This window comes from Podarcis liolepis (genome assembly GCF_965112155.1).
Source record: "Podarcis liolepis genome assembly, chromosome: 6".
Classification (NCBI taxonomy): Eukaryota; Metazoa; Chordata; class Lepidosauria; order Squamata; family Lacertidae; genus Podarcis; species Podarcis liolepis.
The window spans coordinates 68,346,252-68,367,937 of NC_139559.1; the positions used below are offsets into that span (position 1 = coordinate 68,346,252).

The following is a 21,686-nucleotide window of genomic DNA, read 5'->3' on the forward strand; positions in this document are numbered from 1 at the left end:
TTTGTCATGTAAATTTCCTCTTATTTCTGGTGTCACTCAAAATGTTCAGATGAGCTTTATTTACTTACTTCAATCTCCCCGCTTTTCTGTAACTACCTGCTTTTAAATATCTCTCTCTTTTCTTTTGAAGTTTTGTTTTAAAAATCTGCTTTCTTCTCTCTGTACAAAACCCAAATCCTTCTCTGTGGTCTTCTTCTTTTAAGGTTGACATTCCCTTTCTAATGAGACGGAAGTTTTCTGTATCTACATGAAGTGGTTTGCAACAGTCCTTATTGAGCTGCAACAAGTGTCTGAATTACTGGAATATCTGAAGCCCTAGTGTCACTTTTGCTACAACCCTGTCAGCGCTGCTTCTGAAATTGTCATTGTGCGCCCTGTGTACTTGCATCAAAGCACTGAATTGCACTGCTCTGTTCCCTTGTGCTTGAGTTAATGCACTTACATCCATCATGTGTTTCAGGTTCAAGGCCAAGGAGAGAAGAGACCATCCTTGTCTAGCAATACACATCTTCTGCGCTCCTTTTCTGCTAATAGAGCTCTGATACACTGCACTGTCAATTACTTTTATTTTGAGCATGATTAGTGAGCATGAAGGGACTGACTGCACAGTTTCTAGTCTGTAGCCCTCGGTTTTTGTTTGGTTTTTGTTTTTTGGCTAACCCACACTTGACCTTTGGTGGGTGAACATTTTTTTTCCCCTTTAGACTCTTCCGCCCATACAGCATTTCATTTTTCCTGTCACTTCCATCTAAGGGACCCATGAGTGATGACTAGATCTGGGTTTCTCCTTGTTTGTTTCCCTACAGTGCCATCTTAAGCCATGGTATGCAAAACATTTGTGTTAAGAAGGACGCATGTGAACCAGCATCCCAAGAACCAAAGTTGCTTAAGGAACCTAAATTGTGAGGAAAGGTTCCTTGGTTGCATACTTTGAAGCACTGCCACCCCCCCCCCTCCCAAAGAGCATGGAGATCTCAGGGAGCCATAGCATTCATTTAGTTCATTTACTTGTGATTTATGTCCTGCCATATAGCCTAGAATGCACAGTGATTGTATATAAAAGCAAGAGAATAATGATTTTTCTCCTTATAAATCCTTGGAGCTCAGTACAGATTATGAATAGTCTCTTGTGATGGGGGAATTAGAGGGGGAAAGTTAAGGAAATGGGAGGAAAATTCCAAGATTGGAAGAAAAGTGAACTAGGCAGAGTGCCAAAGCTTGCTCCTTGTAGTAAATTCATGCTCTCCGTGTTACATTTAGTGTACAACATATAAACAGTATAAACAAACATCAGTATAAAAACCTCAACTATAATAACAGTGTCAATGAATACAGGGTGTAGGGTCCAGAGTTAATGGTCGGGAAAAGCAAAAACAGTATGTATTCAAGGGGCATGTGAAGTATATAGCACAGGGAAGGGCTTTCAGAAGAGAAGGTGCAATGGCAGAAAATGCCTGTCTATGGGCCACTGCCATAATTTTCTGTATGCCTACCGGTATATGTTTTTAATAGTAACCTAGGGAAGTAGCCTCAAAACAATGTAAAGGATATATATAGGAGTGCCTGTCACACTTACAATAGTGTTGCCTGTGGAAAGCATCTAAGTGTGAAGCGGGCACATGCATTCCCAGATAGTCAATATACCTGCCGTAAGAAGCCACTTAGAGAAATTGCCTTTTGCCATCACACTTTACAACAAGAGTGGGGAAACAGGAGATGAGGTTGGGTTCCCACCTGCCATCATCTTTGATTGTCTCCTAATGGGGACTGATGGAGGCTGTCAGACCCAGATTTACCATTTAGCATTTCTCCAGAGGCAGCGGCAGTATAAATGTGGAAAACATACCAGTCACTACAGAGTGTGATCAATCCCAAGACATGTTCGGCAGACCAGCTTCAGGGCAATCTTCAAGATTTACCAGTCTGCAGTTCTCTACCATATTACTTGGGAGTAGGCCCAGTAGGATTTAGATCTGAGTTGAAATGCATTGGATCACACTCTTGGTCTTTTGGACCTAGTAGCACCAATGCACAACTGCAGTCACCCTTCTTCTTGCTTTTCCTTTACCACTTCTGGTCATTTCGGTTCTCTGCTGCCGTCACTTAACAGGACAGAACATGGCATCTGTCTCGGAGAGTTCTCCCACCTGATAAAAACTGTGGTGACTTTTCAGGTACTTCCATTGTCACAGTGCACAATTCCTGTCATCACTTAAAAATTCAAAACTGCAATTTGGATTATGGAGTAACACCATGCCCTACCAGAGACTTGTTCAGGCAAATGTTGACTATGGTAGCTGGCCATTCCAGTGTTCACACACATTTCCATTATTTTTTGGATGTGGCATTCCTTCCTAAAATGATTGAAACAAATATCAACAAAACTTGTTCTGCAATCTCATTGCAACTCCATCTATTCACTGAAACCTGGAATGGTGCTGTAATTGGATTCTTTGGTAAATGATTAGAGCTATGTATCACACAGGATACGAAACCCTCGCATCATTTGTTGTCTTCTTGCTTCTTTATGGACTGCATTTAGATATGTATTACTGTTGCGAGGATTCTTCTCAATTGATTAAGTGTCTTGGGTTCTAATAGCTCTCTATTTGTTTCGTTTTTTTCAAAAATCCCGTCTACTGCCAATGGTTCCTGCTCCCCCCAAAAAACCTTTTCAACAAGAAAGCTGCTGTAGATGAATTGCTACTAAAATGAGAATTCTAAATCAAGCTAAAAATGCATTGCTTTTTCCTTGAATAAGAGTGTTATTGATTAAATTACAGAGGAATTGAGAGAACCCCACTTGACATTTCTCTCAATTATACTGCACAATATATGTTGATACTTCAAATAACCCAAGTCAGTCCTTTTAGGATTAATAAGCACATCAGAAGCACCACTTCCTACATCTGTGCATGATATTTTATTTTAAGCCTTGCTTGGACCCAGGAATTCAGTGGGAAATATTCAAGTGTTCCATTCATTAGCTGCACTGATTGAACTTGCAGTTTTTGTTTACTTTAGCAAACCCATCTGTCCCTGAAAATGCACAGTTGTACAACTGTGCACTCACAGCCGACATATCACTAATAATTATGTTATCCTTGTCTTTATGCCACTGTTTTACTACTATTCATCCTAAGCAGGTGCAATCTTCCTCTTACTGGTGGATTATGATGGAACACAATGCAACATGATTGTTTCATGTACCAGTCATGTCTTTGGCAGGAAAATGTTTCGTGGATAATGCCACTGTTAAAAAGTATATTTATTATAAAATATTGCGTACATTAGCTTGCAATTGAGACATGCTACATAAAGAATGGCATGGCCAGCATTTTCTCCAAGGTGTATGCTTTTCCTCCTTAGCAAAATAATGCATTTTTTTATAGCTAGCCATTATTGGACAAAAGTTAGCTTATACATTCTCATCCCAATGCTGAGTCCTTCATTTACTCTGATAAATGTGCAAGCTTTCCAATTCATTTCAATGCAATCCTATGTGCACAGAAATCAGCTCCGTTTGTTGCACTGCCTTGACCAGAACAGATTGCTGTACTGGGATATCTATCTATAAGTATTTAATATACTCCTGCCTTGGAATTGAGTAAGTTGCATTAGCTAACCAACCTCCCACTCCACGTTTTTCTTTTATTGGGATGACGGGCCAAAGATTTCATAGAGATTTATGAATATTTGGTAAGATTCGCATTGTAAACTAGGCTTCTGATTTGAGATTATTGTATGCTGAAGAATTTCTGAGTGGGCTAAGTTTCTGGTGCTCACTTTCCTTCTTTTAATTGCTTACTGTGCTTTGTTTCTTCTTTCTAGAGTTTTGTGCTTATTTCTCTTAAGCAGATGTTTCACGTCAAGATTAAAAAGTCATTGCATTTCTCATTAATATCCAGCACTACAAAAGCACCCCCCACAAAAAATAATAATAATAACACAAACGAGCCACCTCCCCTTATAAGAAAGAAGGGCAGGGCGCAATCAAATGGTGGGAATAGGAAATATAATATACATATAACATTTTTTTACTATGTTATGAAGCCTCAGGAGAAGTTCCGTAGTTAAGACAACCTGGTTTTTCAGCACATCTCTCTGTTCTAAAGACTGAAACCTCCGTTTTACACAGGTTCAAGTTGTTTTGTGTGACTTCTGAACAAAGTATCTATTTTTAAAGTTTTATCAACTGATTAAATTTCAGACAGATTTTTTTAAAATAAATAAATAAATAAGGTATGCTCCCTCACTTTATTTATTTATTTAGCTAGCCATGGTGAATTGTGGTGGCTTTTCTCCCTCCCCTCTCCACCCTCCACTCCCCTTCAAAGAGATTGTTTCTTTTTCTTCTTGCTTTCCCATTGCTTTTGGTGCTTTAGCGAATGTCAAACATTTCAAGAATATTTGCAGGGGTCCCCCTTTTGCTGGTTTGATGAAAATTCATTTGGTATTTCTAAAGCGATGAGATCTCAGAAGTTTCCATTTTGATCAGTGGAAAGGGGAACAAGTTATATAGTGCATGCCATATAATGCTTGCTAAATCTCATTGTCTAAAAGTGACATACATAGCAAACTAGAAGCCATGCTGTTTCAGGATAGAGAGGTGGATGGGGGCGGGGTGGGGAGAGAGATGGAGAGACCGACAGACGGACGGGCAGACGAGGAAGCTTCCCATCCAATACTGTCTCTCTTCAACCAGGATGCAACAGAGACTTAGATCTTAAGTATCCCCATTCCATTTGTGGAAGGAACTGTAGTCCATCAGATGTTTCCAGCACATCAGAAGTGGAACAGTACTTTTTTGCCCATGTGCCCTTGCTCCTGCAGACCCCTGTGCCACACCTCATTCTGCAGTGCAGCAGATTTTCAACGGGCAAAGGTGGTGCAGGTTAAAGGGGAAATCAGTTCAGGATAATGCTGTGAATGGAACTCAACCCTTGGGACTCTCCCGTTAGCAGCTTAGTTGGCAGCTATAAAACTGCTTATTTTCTGCTCCTCCAATCAGCTTTCCTGTTCTGTCAGGGAGATGGGAGAAAGCCTTCCCTTGAAAGGAAGGGGAAAGCAACGTATTCTCTCCTGGGGTGTGAGCTGGCTGCATAACTCTGAGCCCAGAAGGATATATTTCCACTCTCTGCCAGGTTGAGTCTTCTCATCCTACATGAAGAGGGGAACCTCTTCTCTGAAGGTGTGGAACCAGCTATTTGACTCAGGAAAGGGAGGAGGAAAAAAGCCCTTTCTCATTTAGCTAGGGAAATCGCATACTGTAACCTCCCTGAAGGTTGCTTCCTTTAATTTGGCAACAGCCATTTCAAAAAGAGGCAGCCTGCAGATTCTGGAAAAGTGATCTTGCCTCCCGCATGGTGGAGTGGAGGAGGATCAGCCTGCTTGTGGAAGTTTATGTGAGCAGGAGAAAAATCAGTAGTGCCGTAGAATTAAGTAATAGAAGGTGTCATAGCTCAGTGGTGGAGCAGATCTGAGTGAAAGAGTGAATCTGTGTCTGTGAGGGGAAGGTGATACTTGTGTTTGAACCTCACTTCCAACTTCAGTGTTCCTTACCTGCAAAACGAAAATGTCTTGCAGGATGTCTTCTAAACGCTTGTCTGCTCTGCATGCACTCTGTTCTTCTTTGTGCTTGAGACACAGTTCAATGTTGACCTGCTGAGGTCTGATATAATGTGTGAATGGGCTTGCATGTGGCAAGGGACCTGCTGCTGCTGCACTTCTTACAACCAAGCAGGAAAGCACAGAAAAGGAGTCCTCAACTGAGCCTCTGTACAGATGTCCATTGTGCAAAATTTCACACATACACACAAAAATCATCTAATTTAGTTGCTTTCTTTACTTTCCTTTTTAAAACGAACCTCTAAAAACAAGAAATGGTTGGTTTAGCAGAAGAGTAAAAGCTGACAAATAACTCTTGGTCTGCAAAAGCATGGAAAACGTAAGAGTTTGGCTTTAATTTCTGCACCATGTAAGCAAAATGAGAGGTATGGTATACCCCTGTTCAAAGGCTTTGGGTCCAATGGGATGTGTCCACTAGAGGAGGAGGAGTGTAGCGATTTTTGACAATTTCTCTCTCTAGCAGCAGCCCTGAAAATATGTTTGGGATGATCCCCTAGAACAGGGGGCTGCAGGGGCAAAATCAACAAAACACACCCCTCCTTGGTTAGCAGATACCATAAGACAAGGAGGACTGATTTGATTCCACCCAGTTGGGATTGCTTACAGGTTCTGCAGCAAGGCTGAAAGATGAAGGGTGTGTACAGAGAGATAAGACTAGGGGCAGTCTTGTAAGGATTTGGGCATTAAACTATAGATAGCTCAATTGGTAGAGCATGAGACCTTGAATTGGTTCAAGCCCCACATTGGGCAAAACTATTTCAACTCTACGATTCCATGATTCTACGCTAATGTTCAAACTTTGCTGGTTTTACATTTGGTTCAATATGAGCAGAACTCTAAACCTTTCAAGAGCAAATATTTTATGAGCACTACCTCCCACATCTGTGTTGCTGCCAACTTGCAGAGGAAGAGAGAGACTTAAGCCTGAATGTTAAGGTGAACTGTGTGTGCAATTTGTAAGCAATCTATGAGATTGTACATCTTTACTACTTACATGGTGAGAAAGTTAACACATCAACCTTAACTTGTGATTTCTATGATTTTTAGAGCACGGTTGACTTGTTGAAGCCTTCACTCTTCTTAAACCAAAGGGTTTTTCTTATTTAAAAAATGTATATATAGTGACATACATAATATATCTATAATGTGCATATCATATTAATAGAAGGGTTTTTTTTTTAAAAAAAAGATAAAGTTGACAGGATTTTGCTTGGGGCTTTGAAAAGGGAAGGATAGTTATATCATGCATTAGTCAAGTCTTTCATTATTTATTCAGGTTGACTAAGTGAAACTACATACGAGCATTTTCAGTACTGCCTCTTTAACCTACTAAAATGATTGATCCATGTTCACTTATGTAACTTTAGAATCTTTCTCCTGCTAGGTTTTCCTGTTGTCTGTTTCTCTCTATCCAATGTAGTGCACTTCTTATTCTCCCTGTGTTTAACATCTTGTGAACTAATTTAATCTTCGCCTAATAGTCAATTTGTGTTAATCTTCTTCTTTTTTCCCTTGCACTTTTTTTTTTCATTTTTCTTCCGATGCTTGAAATAGAAGTGGAGCAAAAAGGTAAATAACGTATATAGTCCCAAACCCCCACCCCCAGCTCCTTGTTATGTGCCTTATGGATGTTAACCTCCTCCACCCCTTCCCTTCCCCACAACACTCTGGTAACTATGGTGGTCAGCAGGATCTCATAAGCGCCCCTCATAAAGAAGTTGACTTTGCAGTAAACTGGCTGGGCTGCTGAACTGACTCGGCTACTTAAAGCAGGTGGCGGGATTTAGTGTCTGGTGTACCTGCTCCGGGACAGACGCTCCCTTTTGCTTTCTTCCTCCCTTTCTTTCTCTTTCCCTGTCTTTCTCTCACCCTTGACTAAATCTTGTTAATGAACCCTCATCTTGCTTGGCTTCCAGAACCCACTCCATAGCATGCCATAATTACAGGGGTCCCTGGTCTGTTTCATCCATCGCTTTGGTTGTCCTTTATTTTTTTGTTGCTCCTAATGAAGATCTGTGTATATATTTTACACACACACGGGTTACACACACACAAATAAACCCCAAAACTAAAAGCGCGCATATATATATCTATATATCTATATAGATACATTCAAACTTCAGTTCCTGAACGCCTCCATTTTGGAACGTTTCGGCTCCCGAACATCCGACATGGATTCCAGTCAGCAAAAAGCCTAGCTGTCAGCCAATCAGAGGCCTTGGAATTCAAATGCTTCAGAAGTCGAATGTCCTTCCAAAATGGATTGTGTTCAACTTCCAAGGTTCCACCGTATATATAGATATAATATCAAGGCACTGTTGTTTTCAACCTCACAGTTTATTAAAGTCCCTACAAGTTTTATGAGTTTAAACCCATTGAAATGTTGTACACCAGTTGAAAGGTCTGGAGAATAAATCCTGTCTTCATCATAGATGCAAGCGTAGTTATCTGCTTCCAGATGCATAGATGCGCCATAGATGTGACCTTGGGTGATATTAGCGAAAACACTTCACATACTGGTTACTATGGTAACTTTAAGAATCATGGATGACAAAGGGTAATACATGCATTAATTACATATGAGCTACAAAGTATTGTTGCCAGTTAATTGGATCTTTTCTTCTTTATTGTCACTTGTGATTTTTTTACCTTGACTTTAATTGGTAGCATGCACATTTTATTTTATTGTTTTAAAAAATTAATCTTGTCTTGCTTCTTCTCTGCGACTGCTAGTTTTTGTTTGCCCTGGGACATTGAAAGCCGTTGTGGATTCCCCAAATTTATATGAAGCGGAACAAAAGGCAGGTGCCTGGTGCAAGGACCCTCTTCAAGCTGCGGATAAAATATACTTCATGCCGTGGACACCATACCGTACTGATACTTTGATAGAATATGCTTCTTTAGAGGACTTCCAAAATGGACGCCAGCAGACGACATACAAGCTTCCAAACCGAGTGGATGGTACTGGATTTGTGGTATACGATGGTGCTGTCTTTTTTAACAAGGAAAGAACTAGGAACATTGTAAAGTTCGATTTGAGGACTAGAATTAAGAGTGGAGAGGCAATTATAAATTATGCCAACTACCACGACACTTCCCCTTACAGGTGGGGAGGGAAGACTGACATTGATTTGGCAGTTGACGAAAATGGCTTGTGGGTCATTTACGCCACGGAACAAAACAATGGGATGATAGTTATTAGCCAACTGAATCCTTATACCTTGCGTTTCGAGGCAACGTGGGAAACTACATATGACAAACGGGCAGCATCTAACGCCTTTATGATATGCGGGGTTCTCTACGTTGTGCGGTCCGTATATCAAGACAATGAAAGTGAAACCGGCAAGAACTCAATTGATTACATTTACAACACTCGGTTATTCAGAGGAGAATATGTAGATATCCCTTTCCCCAACATGTATCATTACATTGCTGCTGTGGATTACAATCCAAGAGACAATCAACTGTATGTGTGGAACAGCAACTTCATCCTACGATATTCTCTAGAGTTTGGTCCCCCCGACCCCGCTCAAGGTAAGCATTCTTTATTATCTCTATTTCTTTAAATACTAGGCTATTTTAATAGAGTGCTTGCTAATGAAACCAGCCGTCAGTGTATTTTGGCCATTAAAGTACCTGTTTTGTAATGAAACGAAACACAAAAATGGATTTAAAATTGTACCTGTGCCATCTTGTTCCATAGCAACACATCCAATGGTAAGTTTCAGCTCCACATTACTAGGTTCAAGACAATCTATCCATTTGGCTAGCATTGGTGTTTTTATCTGATTTTAGTCCTGAGTACAATATTTTTAAAAACTTTAAAACTATTTTGTGCCTGTGGCTGGGAAAGATGTGGTTTGGAAAACCTGATGCAGTTAGGTGCAGTAGTTCTCAGCGTGGATGCTGCAAAGGTTTGCATTTTCCAAGTCTGCAGTTTGAGCCTGGAAAGAGGATTAGCCTCTATCTTTGTAACATGCTAAAACATCCCATAATTTCCCATTGGTGGAGCAAGTGCAAGTCAGTGTATTCAATTTGAGAATAGCTATGGCTACCTAAAAGACTGCATCGTTATGTAAGCTGCCAACGAGTAGTCATTTGGGAACTTGTATCACTGAGGAAATGTCTCCAGTATGCACAACCGCGGGTGCACATACAAATATTAAATGCAGAGGATGTAGCTTTTGAAGACTGTTTTGGCAGTGGAATTAGGAAAAGATCCACACACACCCCTTGTAAGCTCACTAAAAACAATTTGCATTCCCGGAATGTTATTTTGGTTGTAGTCTCCAACAAAGCTGCTTTTAGTTACCTATTTTTTCACATGTTATTACTGGATATCTCTCTTCAGCTGTTACAAACTTTTACAGTGGTACCTCAGGTTACATACGCTTCAGGTTACAGACTCTATTAACCCAGAAATAGTGCTTCAGGTTAAGAACTTTGCTTCAGGATGAGAACAGAAATCGTGCTCCAGCGGCGTGGCAGCAGCAGGAGGCCTCATTAGCTAAAGTGGTGCTTCAGGTTAAGAACAGTTTCAGGTTAAGTATGGACCTCCGGAACAAATTAAGTACTTAACCTGAGGTACCACTGTATTACTTTCATTGCGGGAGACTGAAGGCTGACTGCATGGTAGGAATACAGAAGTATTCTATGTAGAAGTATTTTATAGGAATGCAGAAGTACTGTATGTGATAATACTATATGGTCTCTATGTGGTTGTAATGTAGAAGCACTAAATGTGCTATGTTGCCACATAATAAACATGTCACAGGACCATATAATCATACAGTAAGAATGCAGACATGCTGTATAAATGCCAGAAGCTGATTCTTACTAACATTAATATGATTTAAATGCTTGTTTGAAGCATTTAACTCATATTAATGTTAGTAAGAATATACCTAATGAATTCCATTGGTGTGTAGTCCTGTAGCTGTTCTGTGGGCCATGGGATATCTCAGTTATCATCCCTCAGTTAGAGAGACAGAACTCCCAGTGCTGTAGACAGAAATCTGATGTCAGATTTCCTGCTCCCAACTAAAGGTTCTAGCACCCTGGCCCAAACATCAGATACGATAAAAAAGAGCTGGACCAAAGACATGCCAAGAGAGAACTGAGAAACAGCTGGTATCTGAAGGACCCCCAACCATTCTGGTCCCTTGATGCACTCCCAAACGAGAAAGAAATTTAGACACACTTTCTAACGGTGTCTAAATCTCTCTCATTTCTGTCCCATTGTTTCAGTGGGAAGAGGAAAGCATTAACATTTTTTTAAAAAAAAATAAAATAAAATAAATAAAACACAGGAAACGGACAGAGGAATGCAATACCATTCCTACACTCCCTGATGACTCAAATCATGCAGTGTTTGGGATATGGTGGTTGAACCTTTGGTTTTTCTCCCTCCCCACATTAGGAATGCATCATTAGAAATTCTTATTAAAAAAAAGTTTAAGACTATGAGAACATTCTTGCATATATTTTTTTAACAGTTGGGGAAATGGCTCCATTTTTGTCATATTTTAATAGTTAGCTTGTTGATGTGTACAGCGGTACCTCGGGTTACATACGCTTCAGGTTACAGACTCCACTAACCCAGAAATAGTGCTTCAGGTTAAGAACTTTGCTTCAGGATAAGAACAGAAATCGTGCTCCGGCGGCGCGGCAGCAGCAGGAGGCCCCATTAGCTAAAGTGGTGCTTCAGGTTAGGAACAGTTTCAGGTTAAGAACAGACCTCCGGAACAAATTAAGTACTTAACCACTGTAAATCCAGTGCCTTTGTAAAGTTAAAGGATTTTAATACTTTAATATGTGATTTTGAGATTACGGTGAGAATTTTTCTCATTCGTTTTAGATGAATTCGTTTTAAATGAATTAACTGGATTTAAAAGGTATGGATTGTGAGGATGTGAGCTTTAGAGTTCATCTCAAATTTTGCCCTTCATCTTCCATGAGCAAAACTGAACTGTCAGTCATTAAGGAAAAGAAAATCAACTAAAACACTTCTGCGATCATCATTTATGCAGTCAGAGTTTATATAGGCTGCTTAGAGCGATGGGATATTTGAAAATGAGGGCATGAAGGTAGTCTTTCTGGGCCTTTCTGCTTTGGGGAAAGGAAGTTGCCCTAACATGAAGTGCTTAATGATGTCATGGGGTCAGTGCCTCTGCAGCAGAAGTCATGGCCTCTTCTGTTGGAATGCCTAATTTGGGGCCATTACGGAAAACTCAGCAATCTTTGCCACTTCACTTGTGATGGGAGCAGTAATGATATGTTGACCTACTCAATGAGCCCTCTGTCTTTCATCTCTCTGCCTTGTCAGCGCCTGACTGCATCATAGCTTCCTACCCCAAAAAGGGTTCAAACACTGTAGACTGTCTCGCCTTTTGAGTGAAACAAGTCCTTTGTCACATCCATCTGACTTGCCCTGCTGAGCTTAGATGTTATTTTCATTCCCAAGGCCGAATGTCATTCTTGACCCCAAACATGTGCGTTTTCCTGAGATAGAACAAGAGGTATTCCTTGTGTTTGCCATATTTCAGTGGCTGTGGCGTTGCCAGAACTTCCCCTCACCTTAGCCCTCTTATGGGTTCTAAAAGTTGAGATGAACCTTCATAGATGCCAAAGTTTCCCTGCTGCAGAAATTCTACATTCCACGAGTTGAAAGGCAGCAGGAATGACAACAGGAGATGAGGCTAACACTTTGTCCCCACTAGTCTCCCTCCCGTGTTTACTGAACTCTTAAATGTCATGTCTGAAGAGGCTCCTTGATTTTTCCATTTCTGTAGTGCTGAAACTATACTATAACATGGTTTTGCAATCCCCTCCCAGCTTGCAATATCCATCACTCTTCATGCATACCTTCATGGAATATAAAATGCTGTTTCCAAACCAGTCCTTTTAGGGGCTAAGGTATTTCTGTTAGGTACGGCACAATGGCATGCTTCTGCATTGCATCATTTTGAGGATCTTATTGTCTTTGATTTTACAGCAGCTGACTGTGGGACTGGTTTGTTCTCTCTTGCATTTTGCTTCAGCTTGCTTTGTGATGACAAGGAGACAATGTGGCCACAGTCTAGCAAGGTCCTCTGTGTGTATTTACTGCGCCCACACACCAGACACGGTTTTATTTGCTGGGTTTTCAGCACACCTTTTCAACACGTGCCAATGTGTTAGATACATGAGACGATCCAGTTGCAAACTTCATTAGCGTTCTTTCCCAGCTTCCCCCTTCCCCTTAAATCAACCTATATCTATATAGCTGGTGAATAAACTATCACCAGGATCGTTTGCAGTGAACTCTGGACCCACACTGAGTAAGGTTTGCTCCCTCCCCCTGAACTTACCTAGTTTTGACGAATCAAGTTTTGGGGCAGATGGAGAGGTGATGATTTTACAGGAACGAAAGTTCAATCTCCCTTGCAGCTGAAGAACTAGTTAAATAGTTCTTTGGATCTCATCCTGTACATTTCTCAAATATGACTGAAAGTTTTCCTTCTGAATTTACTGATAGCTGCTGACCTACTTGCCAACATTTTTAGATTTGAGAAAAGTATACTTGTAGTGTATTCCTATCCAAAGCTTCTCAGAGATAAGTTCCACTCAGTTCAACTAGAGCTTTTTCCCTTGAAACGTGTGTTAAGGTTTGCTTCCAAGGTCATTATCCTATCATCACCTAATTTTTTGTCTGTTTTGTTCTACTGATAATCCTGCTAAATTTATTGCCACTGAATTATTATTTATTTATTTCATAAAATTTATGTACCACTTGATTATAGAAAAAAGCAACAACCAGTAAAGCAGTTTACAAAAAGATAAAACAATAAAATTATCACTAAAAAATGATAACCATAATTTTAAACATGCATAAAGTTAAAACCACAATAGAATAGACTAAAGCAAAATCAAGACTCACACAAACTTTTTAAACATCCGGGTAGAATTGCCTATTGATATCAGGCAGCTGCTTTCACTGAATTCTTTTTAGTTCTTGCATGATATCAATAGGCAGTGGGTTCCAGCGTATCACATTCTTATTGATATGGCATGGGTATTAAGTAGCACCTGTAAAAGTGCCAGTGGGCACATATGGGGTAAGGCAAATTCAAAAGTTACGAGAGGATTTCCAGCCTGTGTGTTCCATAATTATCCATTTAGGTGTGATCTGTCACTTCCAGGGGGGTACATAGCCAGAAAGTGCAGCCAGAACGGTGGTGGGAAGCTGAATGGGCTGATCAGCTGCAGTCTTCTTGAGACATATCTGTAAGGGCTGCTCTAGCTGTGCTTATTGTTTTCATGTGAGAAACAACGCTGTCCCTCCTTAAACAGGAATGCTGTTGCGTGAAAGTGCTCCGTGCCAACACTCTTCATACCAGAATGCAGATGGGAACTTTATAATCCAAACAAGAGTTATTCTGTCTCTCTTCTAATCTACAGCGCAGGCTGGACGCAGCTATGGCATTTGGTGTGCTAGACACCATTGCAAAACGACAGCTCCTGGCCACTTGCAGGGAAAATGATGCTTTCTCGGAGCATCTCTACAGCAAGTGTGGGCCCATTTTCAATTTATTGAATTGTTAGATACGTTAAAATAAAGAAGTCCTGGATTCTCATCACTTTCCAAGAGCATGTCCTGCCTGCAAGCCTTTCTCCTTTTCTACAATTCCAAGTCTACTTGGGTGATTGTGGTGCCACCTTTAGGGAAAGAAGTGTGGACTTCGCCACTCCACTCCACTCAGCTTTTGAGTGGTGAATAAAAACAGTGCTGAACTGGTGCCGTTTCTCATTCTAAGCAAATACGCAGAGCTTTTAGGAAACGATTTTACAAAAAGGGCACCCCCCCAAATTAAAAAAAAGATGCAGATCATTTTTCAGACAAAGCAGATGTGTCTCAGTATTGATTTTAATAGCCACATGGGTGGCACTGGAACAGCTGCATCTAGAGTAGTGGATGAAATTATATGCTCTTGTGATTCTAACCTCATAACTGGACCTCAGAAAGGAGCCATCGTGATCCCTTTTAGTGATGTTAAGCTGTAGGGCACAAGTGTAGCTTAAAATGAGATGGAAGCTGTCAAAAGTAAGAGGATCTGTGAGAGTATTAATTGCACTATTGTTGGTACAGATTTCTGTCGTCAGGAATGTCTTAATTAAGCACATGGTGTCACTGAATGTCTAAGATCTTAGTAATAAGGAAAAGCTTCCTAGATTCTTCTCACAACACCCCAAGATCTGAATCAGTAGTGGCTTCTTGACACTTTTTTTTTTTGCAAGTGCTTGTGACACTTTTGACAAACGTTAATTGAGAAAGCATCAAAAGCCTGGCTGCGTTATAATCAGAATAAAATTACCGAGGTTTCACACGATGTCAGGAGAGAACTTGCAGAGAAGATAGACAGGTCTGGAAAGGTTTTTCCAGAAGCTGGGCTGAAAAAACAGCTCAGCAGAATTGTGCACAGGCAGCACTCACTCAGACTAGGGGCAAGAAAAAACCCTGTGAGGCTCAAGATGTTTTTGGTTTGAGATAGAAAATAACCAGAAAACTATGATTTGCACTCAGCTAGAAAGAGGGAACAGCTATGAACAATCATGGTAAAATACCCAGGTTTGTATTAATTATTACTATCTAGAGAAGAGGTTCTTAGACTGCATTCCACAAGCTCTGCTCAAGATGCTCCACAGAAAGATTGTGGAACAGAGAAGAGTACTTGGCTCTGCATTTGATTTAGGGGTTTTTCTCCTGATGATGGAAGTCAAATTTGTTTTGACCAGGGACTGCTGGATTTAATGAACAATCTAACGAGGACCTGGTTCCAGGCCCTTGATTTTCATAATATCACACTGTTTTTGATTATCATGCCAAATAAAAATATGCACCTCCTTCGATTTCATCCAGAAGTGAAATATGCAAGTTTTCTGAATTAGTGTCACCCTACTGCTTTACATACATTGAGCTGGACTTTAGACTAAGGTAGCTTGGCCTAGGTCCTATTAAAAGTGTGATAAGTTAGTCTTAAGTTATTTTCAGTGGGGTTGAAGTACAGCTACAATCCCAACTCCACTTACCCAGGAGTAAGCACCAATGCATTCACTAGAACTTAATACTGAGTGGACATAGCTAGCATTGCAGTGTTGGTGTGGATCCATCCCATAGTTCCAACTGGTCACATTTTGTCAGCTGTGCCTGCAGGGTTTTCATTGGATGAATTTGGTTGATTGTGTGTTGTTTTCTATTGGTTATAGTTTGACACCTGTTTGGAAGGGGAATTGATGCTGGCTTCCTTGCAGTATTTGATGTAAATAGAAATTTGTAGCTATTAAGGAATGAAAAATGAAATTGTATTCATATTTATGCAAGCCTGACCCCCCACTAGTTGCACTGCTGCATGTAAGTGGACAAATAACAGACTCCACATCCATCCACTTTGCTCACAAAAACAGGAATATCCATTATATTAGAAAGGAAAGACAACGGTTATTAAAATGCTAGTTATGTATGTACTTTGATTTATAGGAAAACAGCAGCAGTGGCAAAAAAAAAAAAGATTATTAAGTAGTCTGCCAAGACCCCAAGCAATTTTTAAGTGACCCAGGAAAAAAAAGTTTGAGAACCATTCTAGAATATACATAAAATATACGAAACTAATGAGTTCCACATACAACACATGCAATCATAAATTCTTACGGACATTTTAGGCTCTCATGTTGGCACCCATTGTCCTAAAAATAAAAAATAAATAAATCCACACTGAAAGATTTGTGCTTCAGTTTTCTGTGAAATATGTTTCCCTCAAAAAGTATATGGAGATGATGGGATGATTAGAGCTTTTGCCCATTGTAGGAGTGCAGGAAGATTTATGTTAGGCTTTTATTTTGTCAGAACCCTTGTCCCTACTCTGAAAGAACTGGAAACTCCATCTCTTTTAAAAGAAAGAAACATTCTTTTCAAGTTCTTTGAAAAGACAGCCTGGTGCCTCTCTCCTTGTTTGCATTTTGTGGTTAAATTCAATTTACATTCAAGAATATATGTTTTTGATAAGTTCTAGCCTAAAGACAGAAGAGGTTTAAATCACTTTTTTAAAAAGAAAGAAAGAAAGAAAGAAAGAATAAGCCTTTAGGAAATAAGTGTCAAAGGGAAAATTTTAAACCTGAAAAGTGTCAGATTCAGTTGTTTCCAGAAGGCCTGACATGGAAAGGAGTGAATACCTGTCACAGTTTGTAAATTCCTCCAGGCAGGGACCTGTCTCTTCTTTGTTTGTAAAAGTGGCAGGCACACCTGTGGAGATGATAGAATAAAAAACCCTAAGTAATGAATTGTGTTGCTCCACTAGCCAATGTTGCTTTGAATTTCACTGTAGCCAGCGGCACTCTAATACCCCAATGAATAGGCGGGCTCGCCAACTCTACCTTTTTTTGGAAGGAGATTACCCTGCCACTTTTGAATTTTGAATGTACCCTTTGATGGTTGGCCTTTTTTGTTTTGTTTTGTTTTCCTTTTCGTTTTGTTTTCTCTCTCTAGTTTTCCTGGAAACCGTTATTTACAATTACGACAAGCTTTTCAAGAGCGGAGATGGATCAAATCAGAGGCCTGTCCCTGCAAATTATGATAAGCAAAGCTTAATTTCACATGGGGAAACCCAGGTTTCTGCCTCCCAGTCCTGCAAACTTACTTTTTTATATATATTATTCAAGGGAGAGAGCCCTTGAAGTGCCTGCTTTTCCAGCTGTTTCATATGTTTACACACATAAAGTGGACCTGTATAACCGCCATGTTGAGAGCAGCATGCACACTCAAAAATAATGGCCTAAATTCCCATGTCTACCTAGAACTTCAAGAACTGTACTGAGGGATTGTGCTTTAAGTACTTGGTGGTCCTGGTATCATGTTCTGGCTGCCTTTAGACAGTCTGGCAAAAATGCAACTTTAGGAGGCAGTTTAACAAGGATATAGCCTTCACATTCATCCTTACTGTTCATCCCCAGTGTTTGGAGAAGTGCACTCTGTACATATCTGCACGGTTCTTCCCCTAGATCAGTGTTTCCCAAACTTGCATCTCCATTGATAGACTACAACTCCCATCATCCCTAGCTAACAGGACCAGTGGTGAGAGATGATGGGAACTGTAGTCCAAAAGCAGCTGGAGACCAAAGTTTGGGGAACCCTGCCCTAGATTATAGCATCTGAAAGAAGTGGCTTCACCAACTAAGGGAGCAGTCTTAGCTGCCTCAAGAGTGGAGTTTAACTGGATTCTAACAACTCTCAGGCAGCAGCGAATATCCTCTTCTTGAGCAAGCTGTTCAAGTGAGTAGATGCCCAGGCTATCTTGGATAAAACTGATTGTCTGGATCCATTTCCATGCCCTGTTTTGGCACAAAAGCTGCCCTGGTCACACTGATGGGTAGCATTCACTTATAGATGCTGGTAATCAATCCTTCTGGATCTCTCAATAGCTTTGTGTACTATTCACCATGGTAATCTTCTAGACTGCCTGGACTACAGTGTTTTGGTGGCTCCTTCCCTAGAAGGGCCAGTTCCAGAGGGTGGTACAGAGAGGAACCATTCTTCACAGCTTTGGCATTAATACTACAGAATGCTGCTGGGTTCTGTTTTCTCCCTTTTTAAAAACACGTTCTTGAAATTGTTGAATGAAGTCATTTGGAGCTGAGTGCAATCAGAAGCTGTTTATGTCTACCTCTATCTTACTTTTACACCAGGAATTGCTACGTTAGGGCTTGAGATCAGTAGTGGACTAGGGAAGAGCTCAGTTCTGATAAGGTGTACTTTTCAGGAAAGCGGTGTTCAACTTGTTCTGATCCAAACTGTGCACTTCCAAAAGGGGCAGGTTTATAGTTCAGGGTATGTATGCTCATACATACAGCCCTGTCAGCTGAGACCAGGAAGTATCAACAAAGGCTGGTACTCCCATTGTGAAATCCCTTCTTGGACAAAGACAGCTTAGCCACCACAGTTAGAAAGGTCCCGCTTCTCTCTAAGCATGACTATTTCAACAATTGTATTTGGGGCTGCAAGAAACATAGACTAAAATACAAAGTCAAGGATGCTCATTTGTACCTGTCATTGGGAACACACTGTGCCATTATTTAGAGAGTTCCACTGCTACCAGATCCTTTCCAACTCCAACAGAAAGCGTAAGCACTTACAAAACCTCTGCAGCTTGGGACTGGGATAACTGATAGAATGATTCTTTTATGTCAACCAGCTTATGTAGTAAGATAATATTCAATAGCTGATTTCCAGATACTTTGCTCATCCAAAGTAAAGTGGCTGGTGAGAATGAGTGGAACCTTCTCTGGGAGTGTGTGTGTTTGTGTATTTATGGAGCCTTGGTTCAGTGGAAGAGCACATGCTTTTCTATGCAAAAGGTCTTGGGTCTCAGGACTGGAAAAGACTGCTGTCTGAAACCCAATAAGCTGCCAAAGAATGCAGGCAGAACTACATTGAACAATGATCTGAATCTATAAGGCAGCTTCCTATGCTACACTTGCAGCCTAGTCTGAGATCCTTTGGGATTTTCAGCATTTGAGGGATTTTAAAACAATGACTTTTCTTCTGCTGTTTTATTGATGGTTGGCGTTTTCTAGCATTTATTGCCCTGTTGTTATTATTTTGCTGGTTTTATTCCAGAAACCACCATGTAGATTATATACTAAAGGGTGGTACATACATTTAGAAAATAAATATGATGCAACAGGTTAATACACCTGACTCCCCTGTAACAGCAAAACATGGTTACTCCTGCCATGTTAAAATGAGTAATATGACTGAGTGAGCTCATACACAAGGCCATTTGCCACACACAGAAGCTTCCCCCCCCACACACATTCAGTCCATTTAAAGTACAGTCAATGATTCTATGACTTATTCATTATTGTACATAGAAAGTCTAGTTTTGATAATTATTAGTCCTGAGTGGAACAGTGTAATCTTCGGCATATACTAGGTTATTTACTCTTGGGAATCTTACGTACAATGGGAATGTTTTGTATGTGAAAAAAACCCTATGTGTTTTAATTTGAATGTTGTCAGCTTGATAGAACTACCAATTACAGAACCCAAACCAGAAGTTTCTTGTTCAAATCCAGTTTTTTTGACATTGATGATTAAGCTGTCTGTGTACTTGCCATTGGCTTGAATTAGTTCTTTCTTCACACCTGCTCTATCAAAATAGGGAAAGGGTAATGTTTAAAGGCTGAGATGTTGAAACACTAAAACAACACATGCATGCGAGGCTTTTTTTCTGTTTGGGTCTAATCAGGCATGCTGGAAATCTCTCAAGCAAAAATGACTGCCGGGTGGGAAGATGTTACAGTAATTATCTTGCTGTAAGTTGCAGAGTGGATGACATGAAGTTAGGGTGGTTTTTTGTGTGTAAACGGCCTGGTTATTTACAACCTACTTTTTCGTTTTGGATTCTGTTCATTTGTTGCTTCCTTGTTTGTTTTGCTTTTCAAATATAGAACTTAGTTTTATAGTGTAGATTCTGCCATGTTTTCTTTGTTTAAAAGTATTCATACACATTTTATCATACAGAAATAAATCAGTATCAAGGCCTCTAGGGCAGCCTTCCTCAAACTCGGCCCTCCAGATGTTTTGAGACTACAATTCCCATCATCCCTGACCGCTGGTCCTGCTAGCTAGGGATCATGGGAGTTGTAGGCCAAAAACATCTGGAGGACCGAGTTTGAGGAAGCCTGCTCTAGGGCAGTGTCAGGAATGATGGGAATTGTAGTTCAAAAACAGCTGGAGGCCCAAGGTTGGGAAACACTGCTCTAGGGAGTCAAAGTCTTTAGAAATATAACTTGGTAGATGGGGGTGTGGGGGTGTGTGTAAGAGAGAGAGAGAGAGAGAAAAAGAGAGAGAGATGAGAATATGTGCTGCCAGCAGTATACTGAGATTGCATTCCTGTTCACACTTTCTCTGTTATTGAAATCAATGAGACTTCTTAGTATAAATGCTTAGGATCCTTGGTGTTCCAGCCATGGAAGAGCTCCTCCCGTTTGCAGAGGGAATGGGTATCCAGGAAATGGTTCCTGCTGAATGAAGAAGGCAGGTAGATCATTCACTGATTAAGAACACAGGAACACAAGTAGAGCCCTGCTAGATCAGGCTATCCAACATCCTGTTCTGATAGTGACCAGTCAGATACCTATGGGAAACCCACAAGCAGAAATTGAGTGTAATAGTGTTCTCCCTACTTGCGATTCTCAGTAACTACAATTCTGAGGTTTACCACCTCTAGCAGTGGAAGTAGAACATAGCCATTGTGGTTCCTTCCCAATCATTCCCCACGTTGTTCCAGAGAGTCCTCCTCAGAAGCATTTAGCAGGGAGCAGTGGGTTGGTGAAAAAGTCACATTATATCTGTCAAATTATTCTAAATTGTGTATTCTGCTATCTTGCCAGAAATGGCTCTCTTGGTAGCTAGGTGGTATATCTAGATGGTATGATGAAGATGATGGTGATGATGTTACTACTGCTACTACCATCATTGCTGCTGCTCACATATAATTTTTATCATCCAGTCATTTCCCCAGAAAATCTGGTGATTCATTTTCTTTCTCTCATATATTGAATCTATGAGACTTTAATTTTGTAAGGGAAATACTTACAGGTGTAAATGTTTTCACAACCACTTCTCTGGGTACTTCTCTGTGTAACACTGCTTTTCTCTCCCCAGTGCCTACCACAGCCGAGACCATAACTCCTTCCACAGAGCTGTACAAGACAACTGTGTCAACTACAAGCACCACGCCACAGAAAATTCCAATTAGCACAACATTACCTGGGGGGAAGGGGGATGAAAGCAAAGGCCCCAAGCCACCGCCAGCAGTATCAACAACCAAAATTCCTCCTGTTACAAGCTTTTTCCCTTTGCCAGAGAGGTTCTGTGAACTCGAGGTGAAAAGGGATATAACTTGGCCTCAGACTCCAAGAGGAAACATGGTGGAACGCCCCTGTCCCAAAGGAACTCGTGGTAAGACCTTAAAACTGGATTTTCAGCTTAAATAAACATTCCGGTGTCTCTATCTTGAACC

At 40.5% G+C, this 21,686-nt stretch overlaps 1 protein-coding gene across 33 annotated transcripts in view; it reads left to right on the plus strand.

Moving 5' to 3' along the window:
- The window catches only part of ADGRL2 (adhesion G protein-coupled receptor L2), a 355,922-nt gene that overhangs the window by 290,136 nt on the left and 44,100 nt on the right, over positions 1-21,686 (plus strand). For 32 of the 33 annotated variants that reach the window (XM_083510610.1, XM_083510614.1, XM_083510624.1 and 29 more), the window contains 2 exons: positions 8,362-9,162; positions 21,329-21,625. In XM_083510610.1, coding sequence (XP_083366736.1) covers positions 8,362-9,162; positions 21,329-21,625 — 1,098 coding nt within the window. Of the gene's footprint in view, positions 1-7,154; positions 7,198-8,361; positions 9,163-21,328; positions 21,626-21,686 lie in introns of those variants that run through there. The other variant, XM_083510616.1, reaches the window with a different exon arrangement.